The 19,583-nt window shown below is 39.3% G+C and overlaps 1 protein-coding gene across 2 annotated transcripts in view; it reads left to right on the forward strand.

Moving 5' to 3' along the window:
- The window catches only part of LOC118807609 (contactin-4), a 90,371-nt gene that overhangs the window by 68,213 nt on the left and 2,575 nt on the right, over nucleotides 1-19,583 (forward strand). For both annotated transcript variants that reach the window (XM_036569645.1, XM_036569646.1), the window contains exons 18-20: nucleotides 2,929-3,109; nucleotides 7,385-7,497; nucleotides 18,943-19,111. In XM_036569645.1, coding sequence (XP_036425538.1) covers nucleotides 2,929-3,109; nucleotides 7,385-7,497; nucleotides 18,943-19,111 — 463 coding nt within the window. The remainder of the gene's footprint in view (nucleotides 1-2,928; nucleotides 3,110-7,384; nucleotides 7,498-18,942; nucleotides 19,112-19,583) is intronic.

Genomic DNA, 19,583 nt, shown 5'->3' on the forward strand with positions numbered 1-19,583 from the left:
AATCTCACTGACCACAATCTCTGAAAGCAGCTCAAACTCAGAGTTTCGGCTTCTGAATGAAGGAGCTCGTCACGCTAGTTTCCCTTTTCCAAAATGGACAGTAGCCCAGTGTCACCGTTTGTCTGTTCTGCTGGGAGCAAAGAATCAGATCTTATTTGCACTTAAAGACGTTCAGCTTGTTTGTTTTGTGCTTCATGTAATGTGGAGCTGCATCTCCAGAATCAGCTCAAACTCGGCTGAGATCCCAGCTGCGAAGGAAAACAATTACTTGTGAAACACTCGTAAAATTGAGCTCCTGAATGAGGTGGAGAAACTGTTGATTCTCTTTTCACTTTCCTACGTTTTACACAGTTTTCCAGGTTCGTGAGGAGCAAAGGCCTTTTTTGATAAATATTCTCCCCGTATTTTTTTCTCATTGTGAACAATTTGGCAATATGTATATATTTGCCAATATACATATACACACACATGCATGCATACATACATACATCATCTGGATGAATGGACAAATTTCCTCTCCAAAATCTTGTAGAAAGCTATATATATATATATAGATAGATAGATAGATGGATAGATATAGATATATATATAGATATATATGTGTGTGTGTGTGTAAAGTCAAGGCAAATTTATTTATGTTGCACCTGTAATACACTGTTGTCATTCGAACCGCTTTACAAATGAAAAAATACAGAGTAACATTAAAGTTAAATGAGAGTAGAAATTAAAAACATGATTCAAACTATAGATTAATAGATATAAACAGATTTAAAAGAATATAATTAAAATCAATATAATTTTAGTGCATTTTTTAACACATTGGAAACAAATTAGTGTTAAAATGTGCCATAACTTCACTTCTACAGGACACATTTTACATTTTATTGTACCCCATTATGTTAAACTCAAAACAACAAAATATAAAATCAACCAGTTTGACCAGGTGCACCCAAACTTTTGCATTTGACTGTATCATCATGACAGACTACAAACATTCAAAATGTGATCTTAGATAAAATTAATAGATGATAGACTGTTAAAGACTGTTTGCACACCGAATGTGGCAGAGGTTAAGGTTGTGTCCGTTTAGGCTTAAGGAAAAGTGAATGTAGATTTAGTAGGTATTTATTGTAGGAAGTTATGTTAATTCAAATGGGACATTTTCTTACACAAGGTAGGTCAGTGTGCTTTAGGTAGAAGATTAAAATTTAAATAGAAACTTGATTTAAAAGATCAAAATAAAGTTCAGTTAAAATACAATGTAAATTTACTGGAGACGAAGCAACGAACAGAGTAAACGGAATTGAGAATAAATGATGAAGTGCTAGAAAGATGCAAAGTGCAGCAGCTGAAGGAGGTGAAGAGAAATCTGTTTTCGGGCTGCCTGTGCACGTCTGACAGCTTCTGGAAGTTTGTTGTAGCTGATTGCAGCGTAGCAGCTGAAGGCTGCCTCACTATGTTCAGTTCTGGTTGTAGATGTTGTTAGCTGACCCGACTCTGTGATCTGAGATGTCTAGTAAGGTGGTGTTTTTCCAGCATGTCAACAATATCTGCAGGTCCTAGTCTATTTAGAGATTTGTAGACACGTTGAGGTACTTCGAGAGCTGTTCTCGAGGCAGTGTGAGGCTGAATGTATGTTAACATCAACAGGAGCATCTACAGTGGCCCATCTATAAAATACTGACTATTAAATAGAAAAACTTCTTTAGGCCAACTTCATAAAACTGGGCAGTAACAGCGCCTATTTATAAAGTTACCATAGCGGTGATTAGCAAACTGGTGTCTTTTAATGCTGCAGTATTTTCTCCAATGTCCTGGGCAAGAGCCAATCAAAATCCACATGTAAATGAGGTGATGCATATTAAAGACCCACAACAAGTGAAGCTCTGTTTGGCTACCAACAAAGAAACAAAGTAAACCAAAAATTTCAGAAACAGAGCTACAAATTTAAGGGAGAAATGCTTGTAAATTGTTTGGTAAAGATGTTTTTAACTTTTAGTCAAGGAAGAAAAGTTTGTTAATCAGAAAGTGTTATTGATACTCAAAAGAAATGGAAAAAATCCAATTAAAACATCTTAAAAATCAACTTTTAATAGTAGGAATTATATTTTGGCATGTAAGATTTAATTTCTCATCAGTAAGAATTCAAGCCTTTTTCCAGTTCATCATAACTGAGATAATAACATCAATTAAAGTTTAACACAGGGGAAATTTTGTCAGGAATTCAATTTACACATGTAGTCAGCATTAATTTTGACTGGTAAAACTGTCATTTTCGCATGTTTAAACTAAATTCCTTTGTAAAATTCATTGTAAATTGAAGAACAGTACCCAAAGTTAAAACTGCTTAGAATAAAATGAATTTCAAATGTAATTAGAGTCTCAGCATGTCAAATTACACTTCACTGATTTGGATTACTTCCTGCTGTCCGCACACAGGAGGGGGATTCACCAACATAGAATCTGACGCAGGAGGAAGAGGCCGGTTTAAATATAGTGCTTGTTAAATCTGCCAATCTGAAAACCTGCTCCAGCAAGTCTTCAGCAGTTAGAACAGGGCTGCCCAGTCCTGGTCCTGAAGGTCTACCACACTGGAGAGGTCAGATCTAACTTATTCAGTTCTATTATTCAGATACATCCGAAGGCCGTAATTACCTGGATCAGTTTTTGATTTGGATTGAAGCTAAACTCTGCAGGATGGTAGATCTCCAGGACCAGTATTGGGCAACCCTGAGTTAGAGGGTTTACTGGGAAAATGACCACCAGAGTGGTTCAGGCTTTATTTTGTGTGTGGTATGAATCACTACCAGCACATGTAAATGAAAAAAAGCTCACCAGTAATCTTCATTGTTAGCACCACACTATGTGCTCCTGGTAATTCTGGCGGTGCGTTTTACGAATGTGGCCCCCTTTGTTTTGGTGCTGTAGGTGCAGTGGTGGGAGGAGGGATCTCCGATGAGCGACGCGAGGAAGGAAAAGGTCGCAGGCAGCCCGGCTCGCATCACTGGCCTGAAGGGCAGCACGGTCTACCTGGTCTCAGTCAGAGCCACCAACAGCGGCGGAGTCGGCCCGGCCAGCGTCCCTGTAAACATCACAACCAAGAAACCCCGTGAGTCTTTTCAGAGGCTGCTTTTTAAAGACGCTGCTGTTCTTTAGCCTCTCGAGGCAGAGATGCTGAAATGATTAAAGGGCGCCACGACTCATTAACATACTGTAACTGTCCTTGATAAATTTGCTGCAAAGGCAGACAAATGCGGCGGCATTCATTCATTTTTACTGCCTGCCGCCTTCTTCTGCAGCACTCATGATAAATCTGCTTCTCGAGGCTTTGTTTGTATTAATATCTGCGTCTCATTTGTTGAACGAACCTCCTCATAGCAGCTGGCATTTGTTGTACTGAAGATTATTCAAGGCTATATTTGACGCAGCTAATTGTTTCAGTGCTTTTAAAGCCTAATTAGCCCATCAATGTCGAGAAACAGCAGATAAAGAGAGCCACCAGTGAAAGTACTGGATTCCAGCACCGCAGTGCAGAAAAAAAACAAGGAGTAATCAATGGAATGATTAGATTGAGCGGTGCTCTTCCATCTCAGCATGAGAGACCCTCCGTTAAAGCCCCCCAGCTTAAATAGTCCGATTAGCTCATGCCAATAAACCAAAAGAACAAAACAGCATATTTAAACAGAGCCAGGGAGTGATCAGATAAACTATGACATCTCAATGGAAAGGAGTCAGAGAGCTAATTTGGGCTAATAGACTGAGCGGGCAATTAAAGGCGGTTTCAAATGAAGCGCTCCCAGTTTTACTCTCTGTCTCAGCGCAGCTTAGTAATTGGTCTGATTCTTTTGTGCATTGCATTATCAGGCCCGAAAATACGGCGATAGCGCAGGGCCGCTGATACAATCCACCCAAATTCTCATAACAGCAAATATTAGAGGCTGAGTGGGCTTGGAGTCATTAGTAAAAATGGCTCAGAATCACAGAGGCACTCATCTTTGGTCCTACTCGACTGTGAAGAGGGAGTGAGCGCACTCCAAAGCACTGGGGGTGAAATAACGAAATCAGAAATCCAACTTTTCTCAGCCCTTTTTGTTTAATTTAGAGCAGAGGGTTTTGAATGCAGCGCCACGTTACTTCCACACTAGACATAACGATCCAGGCAAGCGCAACAGTATCTTCTGTTTCGAGGGGATTGCATCGCCTGAACTCATGGCAAGGACTGCAAAAGTGGGTTAGATGAATTATAAACAATTACTGTGAAGTCGATACTCTGTAATTGCGTAGTGATGAAACGAATTCATGTGCAGGAGATGTTCTCCTGTGCTAGAACGTTAGGAGCACCAACCAGTCATTCAGACAGAGACCAAAGGAGATGACTGATATGAGCTGCTGCAGTCTGTGAAAGTTCTAGGCCATTTTTTGGCACATTTATGGCAATAGCTGCTAAAAACTTTGCATGATATTTACATTATAAGCTAAAACCACAGCCCTGTTCACACCGGGCTTCACCATTCATCCTGTGTGATTTGATCATGAGAGGATCTCACGTTTTAAACTTGCACATTTAAGTTGCTGAGAGCCCACAAAAAAGTGCCATACGTCACCCACAGCTGACCAGTCAATATCGCGGATGCCTTCTCTCTATTCAGTCACAGCTCCGATGCAAAGGAAAACAAGTTTTGACTGTTTTTAAACACAATTGATTCACTGTAAAAATGAGAAGCCTGCTCAACTTATAGTGTATATACATATATAGTAAATACAGTAACTGATTTCATGGCTTTTCTTGAGTTGACTCAACTTGAGGACCCCAGAGTTCACCCAACTCAGACTTCTTAGTGTGTTATGTAATGGTGTCCAGCCAACTCTCTTTCTAGCAGCTAAAGTGTGTTAACTCAGTTATTACAGACAGCCTGCCTCAGCTCGGGTTTTCTGTTTCTGCCGAGTGTCCATAGAAAGATTTCAGTCTGGATTTGAGGCTGTTCAGAAGTCCAAACTTTAGATCTTTTTTGGTATCTTCTGGTTTGAAGTGTTTAGAACACACGCAATCGTTTATTTATAGCAGCGGCAACTTTTTAACTGCAATCTCTTTGAAGAAAACAAACAGTGTTTACCCAAGAGGAAGAATGTCTAGCAGGATTGTGTGATGGAGAGAGTCCTGGCTGGTGGGGAAGATGAGTATAAAAACAAGTTCATTTTATTTCCCTCACTGAGATGCAGAACTAAAACATTAACAGAACTTTTGACTCAAATAAGAAGTTTGAGTGGTGTGAACTCTGATGTCCTCAAGTTGAGTCAACTCAAGAAAAGCTATGTAATCGGTTACTAGATCAGTTTGAGTTGAGCTGACCTCTCATTTTTAACAGTGTTGCATTCTGGCTTTTTTCTTGTTTGTTACAGAAATATTACCTATGTTTTCTGTGTATTATTATACATGCCATTCTACTGAATTAGTTCAAACTAATTCTCTCAAAGTAAAATAAAAATAATAATAATAATAATAATACAAATCAGATCTTAGATATTCAAAGGATTGTGTCATGATCCATTTAAACCAAAGGCATTAATAGCAATGAGCTAAATATATACAAAAACACACCTCAAAATCAACACAAAAATGGTTCACTGACCACAGAATGAAGGTTTTTCCATGGCCACCCTATTCCCATGACCTAAACCCTGTAGAAAACCTGTGGAATGAGCTGAAGAGGAGAGTCCACAAGCATGGACCTCGGAATGTGAAGGATCTGGAGAGGATCTGAATGGAGGAATGGTATCAGATCCTTTGCCATGGGTTCTTCAGTCTCATTAAGCATTATAGGAGAAAAAGCTGTTATTTTTGCAATGGGAGGCTGCAAAAAGTATTAAATGAAGAGGTGCCAACAGTTGTGGCACATGTATACATATTTCATGATGAGGTTGGATTTTCCTTTTAATCTATACTTGAAATAAAGGTTAGATTTTAATGAATTTTCAAAAGGATAAGCAATAAATGATGCTTTTAACAGTCTGTTTTGCTTATGTTTATAAGGGTTTCCAATATTTGTGGAGCTAACAGCTGAATTGAGATAAATTTTATTTAATGTTGTCCAGCCAGGCGGCACGGTGGCGCAGTGGGTAGCGCTGTCGCCTCACAGCAAGAATGGCCTGGGTTCGATTCCCAGCCGGGCGACCAGGGTCATTTCTGTGTGGAGTTTGCCTGTTCTCCCCGTGTCTGCGTGGGTTTCCTCCGGGTACTCCGGTTTCCTCCCACAGTCCAAAGACATGCAGTCAGGCTGATTGGACACGCTAAATTGCCCCTAGGTGTGAGTGAGTGTGTGAGTGAATGTGTATGTCTGTCTGTCTGCCCTGCGATGGACTGGCGACCTGTCCAGGGTGTATCCTGCCTTCTGCCCAATGACAGCTGGGATAGGCTCCAGCACCCCACCGCGACCCAGAAGGGTAAGCGGTTTAGATGATGTATGTATGTCCAGCCAGCTAAAGTGTGTTAATTCAGTTATTACAGACAGCCTGCCTCAGCTCGGGTTTTCTGTTTCTGCCGAGTGTCCATAGAAAGATTTCAGTCTGGATTTGAGGCTGTTCACAAGTCCAAACTTTAGATCTTTTTTGGTATCTTCTGGTTTGAAGTGTTTATAGCAGCGGCAACTTTTTAACTGCAATCTCTTTGTGTTTCAGTGGTTTGAGATAAAGCCTTGTTCATGTGCTCCATTCAACAGCACAGGTTGGCATATTGGGTCACTCGAATAAAACATTTTGAATTTTACAGAAATTGAAGATCTCGATGAAGTTGCAAAGCTAATCTGACCCATGGTAGATGAGGCTGTGTGGCTATGTTGTGCAGTGCTGATGTAGCTACACCCCCACCAGCTGCAACTGTCCAAATGAACTCTGGGAGATGTTGGAATGGAGCTTTATAGGCTCTTGAATAAAACAGCTAGATATCTTAAGAAGTACCCTGCAAAATGTTGTGTATTTCTCAGTGCTTATTCAGGCTGGTCTCCTTTAATGTTCTGATAGATATTCCTCGTTAAAAGTGAATATTGAATTTAATTGATCTGTCAAAAATGTTTGCACTGATGCTTGAGTACTCACTTCACTTAAGTTTTCAGTGGTTCTCCAGGATCATTCTGAGTTTTAGGTAGTAAATCTGGTCATTATTACTGGTTGTTATGACTTTTCTGATCAATATGGATGAATAAATGATAACTTTGAGCTTGTATTGTATTCAAAGAGTGTGACAAGACTACTTTTGAGCACCGTATATCAGCCTTTTTTTAAAAACGATGCATAAGTTTATAATGTTGTTATTCAATTACGTTGAATAAATAGATTAATTCAGAAATTGCCTGAATTCAAACTGAATTCCACAATGTTTATTTTCCAGCTCCTAGCCAGCCTCCGGGGAACATTGAGTGGAACCTGACAAACTCAAAGATCTTTTTGAATTGGGAGCATGTAAAGGCCATGGAAAATGAGTCTGAAGTCACAGGCTACAAGGTGAGCTGTTAATTCTTTACTGCTTGGAACGCAATGAGACACCAAAAGTGTGAATCAATTAGAAAGCAGCATCTCTGAAATCGCACACATTCTTCTCTTTCATCTTATCAGTATTAATCTTCACTATTTTTGGTCTTCCATTACATGGATAATGTATTCCATGTATGTCCTTGTATTCTGCACAAACATCTTGCATGCATACATCAAATATGGGTTCACATTGTTGTCAAAGGAAGCTTTCTCTTGCAGAATTCTTTTGAAGATCTGATGAATCACAGTACTGCAGTTCTCTCTTCGCTCCTGCATTAGTAATATATGCAGTCATGTTCCCCTATATTAGCTTTTTATTGCACTAACAGTATCAAAACGAACCTGGAGCTGGAACACCACATTTTACAGAGGGGTGAGGTCATTGATTCAGGCCAAAAATGTCAAAACGAGGAAGAAACTCACCACCAAAATAATGCTGATTTGTATTAGCACCCCTATATGATGTCTAGTAGCATGCTAGCACTAAGCTAATGCTTGTGCACATTAACTTTTTTAGACATTTTAAATTAAACAAGGACATCTGAAGCTTGAGAAAAAAAAATCTTGAAACTTATAACAGACATTAACAAAACAGTGGCTTTCAGTAAAGGGTCCTGGCATAAAACTGCCGCCACTGTTTTCCTTTTCTAACAACTCTATTACATTATGTACTTCTTTGATCCTGCAAGGAAATTTGTCAATTCGCTGCAGCACCGAGTACCTTGACTAATGGCATAACCAGGTTTACTCAGTCAGTCTTTGGATTTGAACCTGCAACCTTTCGGTTTCTGAGCAGACTAGGTTACCAGCATGACTGACTAAAACCTACTTAGACTACGACTTCTACTCACAATGAGTGATGTATCTAGAACTTCCACAAGGCTTAGACTGACAGATAAAATAAGATTCCTTTATTGTTATTGCACAGAAAACAACGAAACTGAGCAGCAATCCTGGCAGTGCAATAACACAAGAAATCAACTAGGAGTACAAAATAAAAGCTAATATAAAATGCAAGGAGAAGTTAAAGGCTGTATAATTTAAAATGACAAAAAAGTAAAGTAAAAAGGGTGAATATAAAAGAATGTAGCAGCTGTGAAATTGCACATGAAGATATTGCACATTTATGAATAGTGGTGGTTATATTTACACATAGTGCATTTGAGTATATAAATATAAAGGTGCCAGTGAATGTGAATGTCTTTATAGTATTCTTGTAGGTATATTGGGATTGGTACCGATAGACGCTCAGTTCCTGCTCTGTCAGTGCCTGGGTGGCAGTGTGCAATGTCAAGTGTTGGGCAGTGTTCGTCTGTGATGTGATGGACCTATAGCGCCTACCTGAGGGTAGCAGGTCAAACAGATGTCCAGGATGGTTCTTGATGTTCTTTCTCAAAAAAAAATGCTCCCATCCATTGTTAATCAGATCGCAATTTGTTGATTCCTCTGTAACTTCCTGATATGTTGGTAGTTAATCTAACATGCAAGTCTATCAGTAGAGCAAACCATATGTTTTAAAGGAAAATACTGCAAAGGCAACATACCAAATGTTGAAACTGAGAAATTTGAGTTTTTTTATATAAGTATGCCCATTTTGAATTTGATACCAACACCACGTTCCAAAAAAGTTGGGACGGGGGCCTGTTTACCACTGTGTTTCATCACCTCTTCTTTTAACAACACTCTGTAAGGGTTTGAGAACTGAGGAGACACTGCTGTAGTTTAGAAAGTGAAATGTTTTCCTGTTCTTGTTTGATACAGAATTTCAGCTGCTCAACAGTTCAGGGGCTCCTTTGTCATATTTTTCATTTCATAATATGCAAAATGTTATCAGTGGGTGACACATCTGGACTGCAGGCAGGTCAATTCAGCACCCGGACTCTTTTAATACAGAGCATTGCTGTTGTAATACATGCAGAATGTGGTTTGACATTGTCTTGCTGAAATGATCAAGGCCTTCCCTGAAAAAGACGTCGTCTGGATGGCAGCATATGTTGCCAAAACATGTATATATCATTCAGCATTAATGGTGCCTTCACAGATGTGCACGTCACCCATGCCATGTGCACTAATGCACCCCTATACCATCATGAATACTGGCTTTTGAACTGTGCACTGATAACAAGCTGAGTGGTTTTTAGCCCGGAGGACACAGTGTCCATGATTTTCGAATTCGGACCACAGGACACTTTTCTACTTTGCTTCAGTCCATTTTAAATGAGCTCGGGCCCAGAGAAGGTGGCGGTGTTTCTGGATCCTGTTTGTATTTGCTTTCTTCTTTGCATTTTAGAGTTTTAACTTACATTTGTGGATGCAGTGATGAACTGTTTTCACAGACAGTGTTTTTCAGAAGTGTTTCTGAGCCCATGCAGTGATTTCCACCACAGAATCATGTCTGTTTTTAATGCAGTGCTGCCTGAGGGCCCAAAGATCGCGGCCAGCAAATACGGGTTTTTGGCCTTGTCCCTTACATACAGAGATTCCTCCAGATTCTTTGAATCTTTTAATGTTATTATGTACAGTAGATGATGAAAAGCAAAAGTTCTTTGCTATTTTACATTAAGAAGTGTTATTCTTGAATTGTTGCACTATTTGCTCATGCAGTCTTTCACAGAGTGGTGAACCCCTCCTCATCTTTACTTCTGAAAGTAAATTTCTCAGTTTCAACATTTGATTTGTTGTCTTTGTACTATTTTCAATTAAATATAGGGGTTAAATGATTTGCACGTCATTGCATTTTGCTTTTATTTACATTTTGCACAGCGTCCCAACTTTTTTGGAAATGAGGTTGTATAATTTAGTGTCATTGTGTGCTGCTAACAAGTTATTGATGAGTAACAGCCCTGCTCCCATGTTTTTTTGGTGCTTTTTGTGTATAATTTGCTTTGTGTTGACTTTGCTAGCCTGAATGCTCACTCCAGTGTTTGCTAATCAGGCTGTTTGGACGGTGTCGGCCGGGGCAGAGCCAGTTGGCTTTCGTTTCCAGAGCCAAAGAGCCAGCGGGGGCCACCCTGGTCCTCTTGACCAACTCAAAGCTTTGACCAAAATGAGTCATAGCTACAATTCGAGCTGCGGTATTAGTTCAGCTCAAAGCTCCTGCTTAAGCTCTCTGATACGTTTGCTGGCCTTGGTTAAATACAATGTGCTCACGCACATTTGGAGGAATAATAAATGCAAACTTGAGAAACAAGTGTGGAAACACAGTTATCCTGCTTAATCCTGGTCTTCAGGGTTAAAATGCTTTTTCCCAAAGTTGTAAATTCCTTAGATTAGCCCAGGCGTTCACTTTTGCGTTTAATCCCTTTGTGTTGGTTTGCTTTATTTGCTGTTATAAAGCACGTGCTGGGGAGTGAGTCTCCTCGCCCCGAGTCATGAGCACAGCTCATGCCAGTCTCGACCCTTTTTTACATTTCAGAGAAAGCCGTTCAGAGCAGTAGCTCGCTGTTTTCAAAAGCACGCTTTAGTCATCACCACGTCCAAACCAGCACGTACACTAGCTGAGAGAATGAAAAAAAAAGGAATACAGTTCTGTTTTTTTTTTCCTGTTGAACGCATTAATTTGGTGCTGGCTAATTGAGGATGACCTCACTCGGCTGTGGGTTCTTCGTGGTGGTTGAGAACAGCTGGAAAGCTGTGATGTTATCCTGAGTTTGGAGCTTTTGGCTTTTCCAGAGCCTCTCAGGGGAGCGAAACATCGCCTCCCAACCTTCATTTGCAGTTCAGCCTGCTCTCAGCGCACAACCTGTATAATGCAATCAATAACTATAAATTGTCTAGCCTACACAGGCAAGAAAGAATATGAGAATGCCAGCTATTTGTTTTAGTCTGTCAATCTAAAGAAGAATTATAAATGATTTATGGATTAAGTGGTGTTTTTTTCCTAAGTGCACAGTGCATTGCTCAGCATACTAATCACCCATTCAGCGCACTGAGAATCCACTTTAAATTGCTGTTATTTTTTCATGTTCAATTATATTCATACAGTGCATTTTACAATAGAAACACTCACAAAGCAGCTTCATGATTGAGCCATCACTGTGCTTAATTTCTCTCATCCTGCTGAAGTTGTGATCGGATGTTTAACTAGTTAACCCTTAAAGGTCCAGTGTCCCTTTCCTTTTTTCATTAATATTTCAAATGCATAATTACATAAGTAATTACTAGGTCTGTCAAACAATTACAATGACGAATCATGAGTAATTGCATCGTTCTAATCAGTTAATCAGGATTAATATCATTTTTCGAATTTGCTCTAAGGAAAGTTTTTTCTTTCCATTTAAAAGCAGTTTTTTTTAGAGCTCTATGAATCAGAAAGTGTCAGTAACGTCATCATATTTTCACGAGTGTGAACGCAGAACCTGAGCATACAAAAATCACATGATTTATACAGAGTGAACACAGTTTCCCATTTTCAAGAAGAAGAGAATTAATTGTGATTTGAATTTGACAGTTAATTATAGTGCAATCCTCTTTGCCGAAAAAAAAATGTACTTACATTTTGCTATGTTTTTGTCACTGCTTGACATCAAAACAAACGGAAAAACATCACATACAGATAAGAATACGGTTGCAAGTACAAAGTAGAAGCTGATGTCTAAACTGAAGTTAGCAAATCACAACACTGATGCGGCAAAATCAGTAACTTACCAGACTACACTGGACAGTGCAGCAGGAGAGCTATGGATAAATCAACAAGCAGCAAACTAACAAAAGCAACAGCAAAAGGGAGCTCCATTTCCCCTCGAGAGCCTCCACTGTAGCAAGGCTCCAATGTCACTGATGTCCAGTGAGAGCAACAGTGTCTGTATGTTCCGACCAATGAGTGTATCATACAGTCGTATGCAAAAGTTTGGGCACCCCTGGTGAAATCCTCTACAGAGAACACAGTTCTGCACATTTTAGTGCACAATTATTATTATTATTATTTTTTTTTTTTGCTGAATGTAACAGATTGCAGAAAAAAATCTGCAACAAATGGCATATTAAAGTGTGTTCTCTGTAGAGGATGTGTCAACCTATTTTCACTTTGAATGCTTTTGCATATGACTGTATATATCATATATACAGTTGGTGGTTCAGCTCCTCCGTGATTGTAGCCTCGCACTCTCATTTATACAGCTTGTGGAGTCTTGTTACAGTGGACGCTCTTGAGGAGATCTGGAGCTCCACTTTGCTACTTTTGTTAGTTTGCTGCTTGTTGATTTATCCATAGCTCTCCCATAAGCACTGTCCAGTGTAGTCCGGTGCTACTACAGATATTGCTGCATCAGTGTCGTGTTTTGCTAACTTCAGGTTAGACATCAGCTTCTAGTCTACACTTGCAATTGTATTTTTTTTCTGTCTGTGATGTTTTACCATTTGTTTTGATGTCAAGCAGTGACAAAAACATGGCAGAAATATAAGAACTTTTTTCTGCAAGACAAGACCATGCTATACTATAATAACTGTCAAATTCAAGTCACAATAAATTCCCTGCTCTTACTTACAGACACTTCTAAGCGTTAAAGAGGAAGGTTCAGTGTTTTGCCAAATAATTTGCTTTTCCTGTTTACTCACTGAATACAATGAAACTGGAGGGAGGGGCACTTTAAAGGCACTGTCAGTACAGTGAATGGAGATGTTTGGGAATGGCTAGCTTTCTTCTCTCAGGTCTGTCAGCACAGCAGCACCTAAACTCTGAAATACACTCCCACAGAGACTCCATAGCATCTCCTCCATCTCAGCCTTCAAATCTCAGATACAGACTTACCTGTTTTCTCTTTCCTTATCCAGCTCACCCAAATCAGGCTAATCCTGCTGTGCCCCTTTTACCTACCTTGTGAGCTGTTTCGCTGTTTTCTTGTCTCATGACTTCATGTTTTTATATGTGTTTTTACCATTCATTTTCTGTTAATCGCTAGTGTTTTTGTTTATTATCGATTTTGTAAGCAACCATGATCTTGAGAAAGTGTATATAAATGAGATTTATTATTGTTATAATTGAAAAAGCAAATAAATAAGTGAATATATTGTACTGTAGTGCTCTGTTATGTTTTAAATAACAATAACTGGGTTCTGTTTGCCTTAAATATGATTTTGGAAGAATTTTCAAAGGAACTGGGGCTGGTCCTTCACCCTTTAAGCCTGGAATTGAGGAGCAGTAATTATAGCAATTTTAAATTCCGTGCCCTTAAATCAGGGGCTCTTTTCTGAATGAATCATTGCAATTTAAAATATTTTACAAGTTACTATTGAACAGGACAGAACAAAGTGAGTTCCATAAGGAGCACCTTCATCACTAGTCAGTGGAGGGTGTATATAATGTCACAAAGAAAGCGGTGCATACACCAGGACAATACAAAAATAGCACATATGGACACACTTCACACTACAACAAACGCTGTGTCCTATATGTAGTAGAACATCAGCTGTTGCGTGACACGGATCTCTGTATATACTGCGGAGGCGGCATCACAGATGTGTTACACGACACCCCCAGAGGTGTCATGGAAATCTAAATTAAAATACCTATACGGCATCTGTTTCTCCTCACACTCTGATGTGTATGGATGGCAAGCTCTCAACTCCACATCCTGCAAAACTAATCTGTGACGGCGTGAAAACAGCTAGATGCAGACCGTGTGGACCATTATCAATATACAGTGATGTACATTCACAGTTTGCTTTATTAGTTCATCAGCCTTGTATCTGCACCCGTTGTCCTTAAAATTAGGTCCATTTACCATATAGGTGCACTATAATCAAAAATCAGATTATTCTACAGGGAGATTCGCTCGAAAGAGGCCCTGAATACTCTGTTGTAACTCCCGTTAAGATGAAGCAATTTGAACCAAAAAAATACGCTGCATACCTTGACGTATGTGTAATTGACATTACATCCGATGCTGGAAATGATCTCTGTTCTCTGCCAGACACATGAAGGGGTACAGGGGTATGCACCTGGAAGTTGCAAACAGAGATTTAACGTCGCGACAGCTGTCCGGCCCCTACCTCATCGCTCCAACGCGGGGAAATCCTGGCTTGTTCGAAGCTCCATATACTGAGTAGCACATTGCATGTTGTTTTGTTCAGATTGCTTCATCCTAGCGAGAGTTATTACAGAATATTCGGGGCCTCTTTCGAGTGAATCTCCCTGTAGAATTATAACATTGTATTACAGCTGTTTAGTACTGGTTGCTGTTTTTTTAACACAGTCCAATTACTGTCCACTCCAGTAGACACACCTACCTTGTAAATGTAAAGTTAGAAAGTATTTCAGAGAATTTATAGTAAGCAGAACTGCCCTTAGTAATGTCTTCCAGGTCGAATAGAGGACGCTAGGGCAAATCCACAATGAATGGGTTCCAATGGACCTTTTTTTAGGTTGCAAATGCTCAACCGCTTCGTACAGAAATAGGTACGTAGTTTCGTATGTTATGTTTTTGATGTTAGTGACCTCAAACCGCTTTACTCAGTCAGTGAGCTGATCAGCTCACCAACCAAGCAGAACTCAGCAGCAGTAAATAGGGATCAGAATGGCTCAAAACACGAAATCAGCAATCAGCCAGTTAATTCTTTTCATTTTAGCAGATCTGTGTTGCAGTTTGATGGGGTAAATAACATGAGGCTCTGTGTACGAGTGTATGTGAATGCTGCCGCTACACCTGAACCTAATTTGACTGATTGTTTTAAGTGGCCAGTTGCCTCTTACTTTCAGTATAGCACAGTACTTGATTGATGTTAATAAAATGGACAATTGATTTAAAACTGAACGTTTTTAAATGTTAGTTTGGCCCATTAAAGAAAAAATAAGTGTTGTTTATATTGGAGGCGTAGCTATTATAAAGTGCTGGTGTGTTTCATCTGTTAATTTATTCTACGTTAGTTTCAGGTTAAAAAAGCATAATTAAAAATGCCCCTCAGTTTTGGCTGTGAAGAAGTCAGAATCACCCTTAAAAATTCTTAATCCGAGGATTACCTGGCAGTAATGCTAACCAAACAGCACTTGGTAGCTATAATGCTAACCAGTCAGCCCTCAGTAGCTGTAATGTTAACCAAACATCACTCAGTAGCTGTAATGCTAACCAAACATCACTCAGTGGCAGTAATACTAACCAAACAGCACTCAGTGGCAGTAATACTAACCAAACATCACTCAGTGGCAGTAACGCTAACCAAACATCACTCAGTAGCTGTAATGTTAACCAATCAGCACTCAGTAGATGTAATACTAACCAAATATCACTCAGTGGCAGTAATACTAACCAAACAGCACTCAGTGGCAGTAATACTAACCAAACATCACTCAGTGGCAGTAACGCTAACCAAACATCACTCAGTGGCAGTAATACTAACCAAATATCACTCAGTGGCAGTAATACTAACCAAACAGCACTCAGTGGCAGTAATACTAACCAAACATCACTCAGTGGCAGTAACGCTAACCAAACATCACTCAGTGGCAGTAACGCTAACCAAACATCACTCAGTGGCAGTAATACTAACCAAACATCACTCAGTGGCAGTAACGCTAACCAAACAGCACTCAGTGGCAGTAATACTAACCAAACATCACTCAGTGGCAGTAACGCTAACCAAACATCACTCAGTGGCAGTAACGCTAACCAAACATCACTCAGTGGCAGGAATACTAATAAAACATCACTCAGTGGCAGGAATACTAACCAAACAGCACTCAGTGGCAGTCATACATGCCCCCAACTTATTTTTAGATTTTAGTTAAATTATCTCACTATATTGGCAGATAATGTTGTTTGTTGTAAGAAATGCTTGAGAAGAGGGCAGAACAACTTCAGCAAACCAAAAGACTACACACCCTAATTGTGCACCTATCTGGTAAGTCGAGGTAATAAAATGGACAATGAATGTAGATACAAGATATATGTACTAATAAAGTGGCCAGTGAGTGCATAATTTACTCTAATTAGAAGTGATGTTGTTGGACTAGTATGTGAATTTTATAAACATAGTTCTTGGGGGACCTAATTGTTTTGGCTCTTTCTGGGGGAAATGAATGATACAGCTCTCAGTCGTTTCCAGGGTGAGTATAACTGCAGTTTGAGGCTCACCTGCCAAGAAAAAAGGAAACTACATTAATCAAAGTGCTCCAGGCTGAATTGAGACCAAAAGTGACCCCATAAAATGTCCATCACCAAATTCACTCAAGGCCACTAAGGCAGTATTATACGTATCACTCTAAGGTACAATTAAACAGTGATTTTATACAGACAATCTTAAATCACCATTATTGCAGTGTTAGACCGCCATAATATACATAAGGCTCAACATTACAAAGTCATTTTCAGGTTACAGTGCTTTCAGCCAGTTACAGTGCACAAGATAAACTCTTTTCACAGTTGCTTTTTTTTTTGTTTGTTTTTACTAACATTGAACATATTTAGAAGGAATAGTTCATGATTTACAAAACTGACAGTGAACTGGATTTTCATTTTCATAGGTAAGCGAACAAGTCAACATTTATAAAAATGTTTTTATTGTTTAAGTGCTGTTTGTTTTTTATGTCAGTTGTACAGGATTGTTTGAGTTTAAGAAACCTGCAGTTGTCTGTTTAATCTTTTTACAGCCATGATTGTGCAGAGGTGTGAATGGGTTTTCACTCCTTTTCTCTCACTCTTTTCACCCCTCATTGCTCACTAGCAGCTCAACACAGTCACATTTCAAACACAGAGAGCCAACATTGTCCAAGTTACGGGGAAAAGTACAACCCCATTTCCAAGTAAGTTGGGACACTGTGCAAAATATAAATTAAAACAAAATGCAACGATGTGCAAATCATTTAAATCCTATATGTAATTGAAAATAGTACAAAGACAACAAATCAAATGTTGAAACTGATAAAGTTTATTGTTTTTTGAAAAATATATGCCCATTTTGAATTTGATGCCAACAACACATTCCAAAAAAGTTGGGACGGGGGCCTGTTTACCACTGAGTTTCATCACCTCTTGTTTTAACAACACTCTGTAAGCGTTTGGGAACTGAAGAGACACTGCTGTAGTTTTGAAAGTGAAACGTTTTCCATTGTAGTTTGACACAGGATTTCAGCTGCTCAACAGTCCGGGGTCTCTTTTGTTGTATTTCTCGTTTCATAAAGTGCCAAATGTTTTCAGTGGGTGACAGATCTGATTTGGCAAGTCAGTTTAGCACCCTAACTTTTTTTCTATAGAGCCATGCTGTTGTATCATGTGCAGAATGTGGTTTTCTATTGTCTTGCTGAAATAATCAAGGCCTTTCCTGAAAAAGACGTTGTCTTGTTGCCAAAACCTGTATATATCGTTCAGCATTAATAGTGCCTTCACAGATGTGCCAGTCACCCATGCCATGTGCACTAATGCCCCCCCCCATACCATCACAGATGCTGGCTTTTGAACTGTATGCTGATAACAAGCCTGATGGTCTTTAGCTTGGAGGATGCAGTGTCCATGATTTCCAAAAAGAATTTCAAATGTTGATTCGGCAGACTACAGAACACTTTTCCACTTCCCTTCCCATTTTTCAATGAGCTCGGGCCCAGAGAAGGTGGCAGCGTTTCTGGATCCTGTTTATGTACAGTTTCTTCTTTGCATTTTAGAGTTTTAACTGCATTTGTCGATGCAGAGCTGGACTGTTTTCACAGACAGTGGTTTTCAGAAGTGTTTCTGAGCCCATGCAGTGATTTCTTCTACAGAATCATGTCTGTTTTAATGCAGTGCCGCCTGAGGGCCCAAAGATCTTGGCTAGCCAATACTGGTTTTTGGCCTTGTCCCTTGCTTGGAGAGAATTCTCTGGATTGTCTTTTAATGTTATTATGTACCATAGATGATGAAATCCCCAGGTTCTTTGCTATTTTACATTAAGAAACATTATTCTTGAATTGTTGCACCATTTGCTCGTGCAGCCTTTCACAGAGTGGTGAACCCCTCCTTATCTTTACTTCTGAAAGACTCCGCCTCTCTGTAATGCTCTTTTTCTACCCAATGATGTTACTGACCTGTTGCCAGTTAACCATTCAGGTGTTTTTTTTAGTATCACACGACTTCACCAGTCTTTTGTTGCCCCCGTCCCAACTTTTTTGGAACGTGTTGCTGCCGTCAAATTCAAAATGGGCATACAGTTTCCAAAACACAATACAATTTCTGTTTCAACATCTGATATGTTGTCTTTGTACTATTTTCAAATGAATAGAGGGTTTAAATGATTTGCACATCATTGCATTTTGTTTTCATTTACATTTTGCACAGCGTCCTAATTTTTTGGGAAATGAGGATGTATTTTTGTATCATAGTGTTTTAAAAATATCTGAATTAATTTACAATCTGTCATCAAAACTCTCTGCAAGAGTTATACTGGAGTCTATTGGGGTCAGTTCACTCCAGGTTATATACCGTTCACTTACTCATATCTGTCGCCTGCTAGGTGGTGTATCGTCAGAACTGGCGCAGAAGGACCAACGTGGTGGAGACCAACAGGACGTCGGTGGAGCTTCAGGTCCCGTCAGGAGAAGACCTGCTCATTCAGATCAAAGCCTCAAGCGACGGAGGAGATGGCAGCTACAGCAGCCCCATCCGCATACCAAAGATGTCCAGTAAGGCCACACTCATTCTGTGTTGTGTCAACAAACCCAAAAATGCTAATGTTCCTAATGATTGATAGATGCTTGTGATGTACAATTAGTGCACACTCATTCGCTGAGCATTTTTGGTTGAACTAAAACCTTTAAAGTACAGAATGATCTCCTCAAACAGTTAAACACAACATCTTTTAAAAGGATTATACTGTACGCGCTTAAAAATAAAGGTGACAAAAAGGGTTCTTTGGAGAAACGGCACAAAAGAACCACTAAAAATATGTAGTTCTTTAAAGTTAACCTAAAATCGAAATAAAAAAATCCTTTTTTTCACTTTGTTAGTTCATGTTCCCTGTCATTTCAAGCATGATTTATTGTATCTTACCATTTAAGCAATTAAATTATTGTTTTCCAGTAATTTTCTATCAAAATATGAAGACTGTAAAATATGTCCCGTCTCTGAAATGTCTTCAGAATTTTGATATTGTCA

The sequence above is a fragment of the Colossoma macropomum genome, unplaced genomic scaffold, assembly GCF_904425465.1.
Source record: "Colossoma macropomum unplaced genomic scaffold, Colossoma_macropomum, whole genome shotgun sequence".
NCBI lineage: Eukaryota > Metazoa > Chordata > Actinopteri > Characiformes > Serrasalmidae > Colossoma > Colossoma macropomum.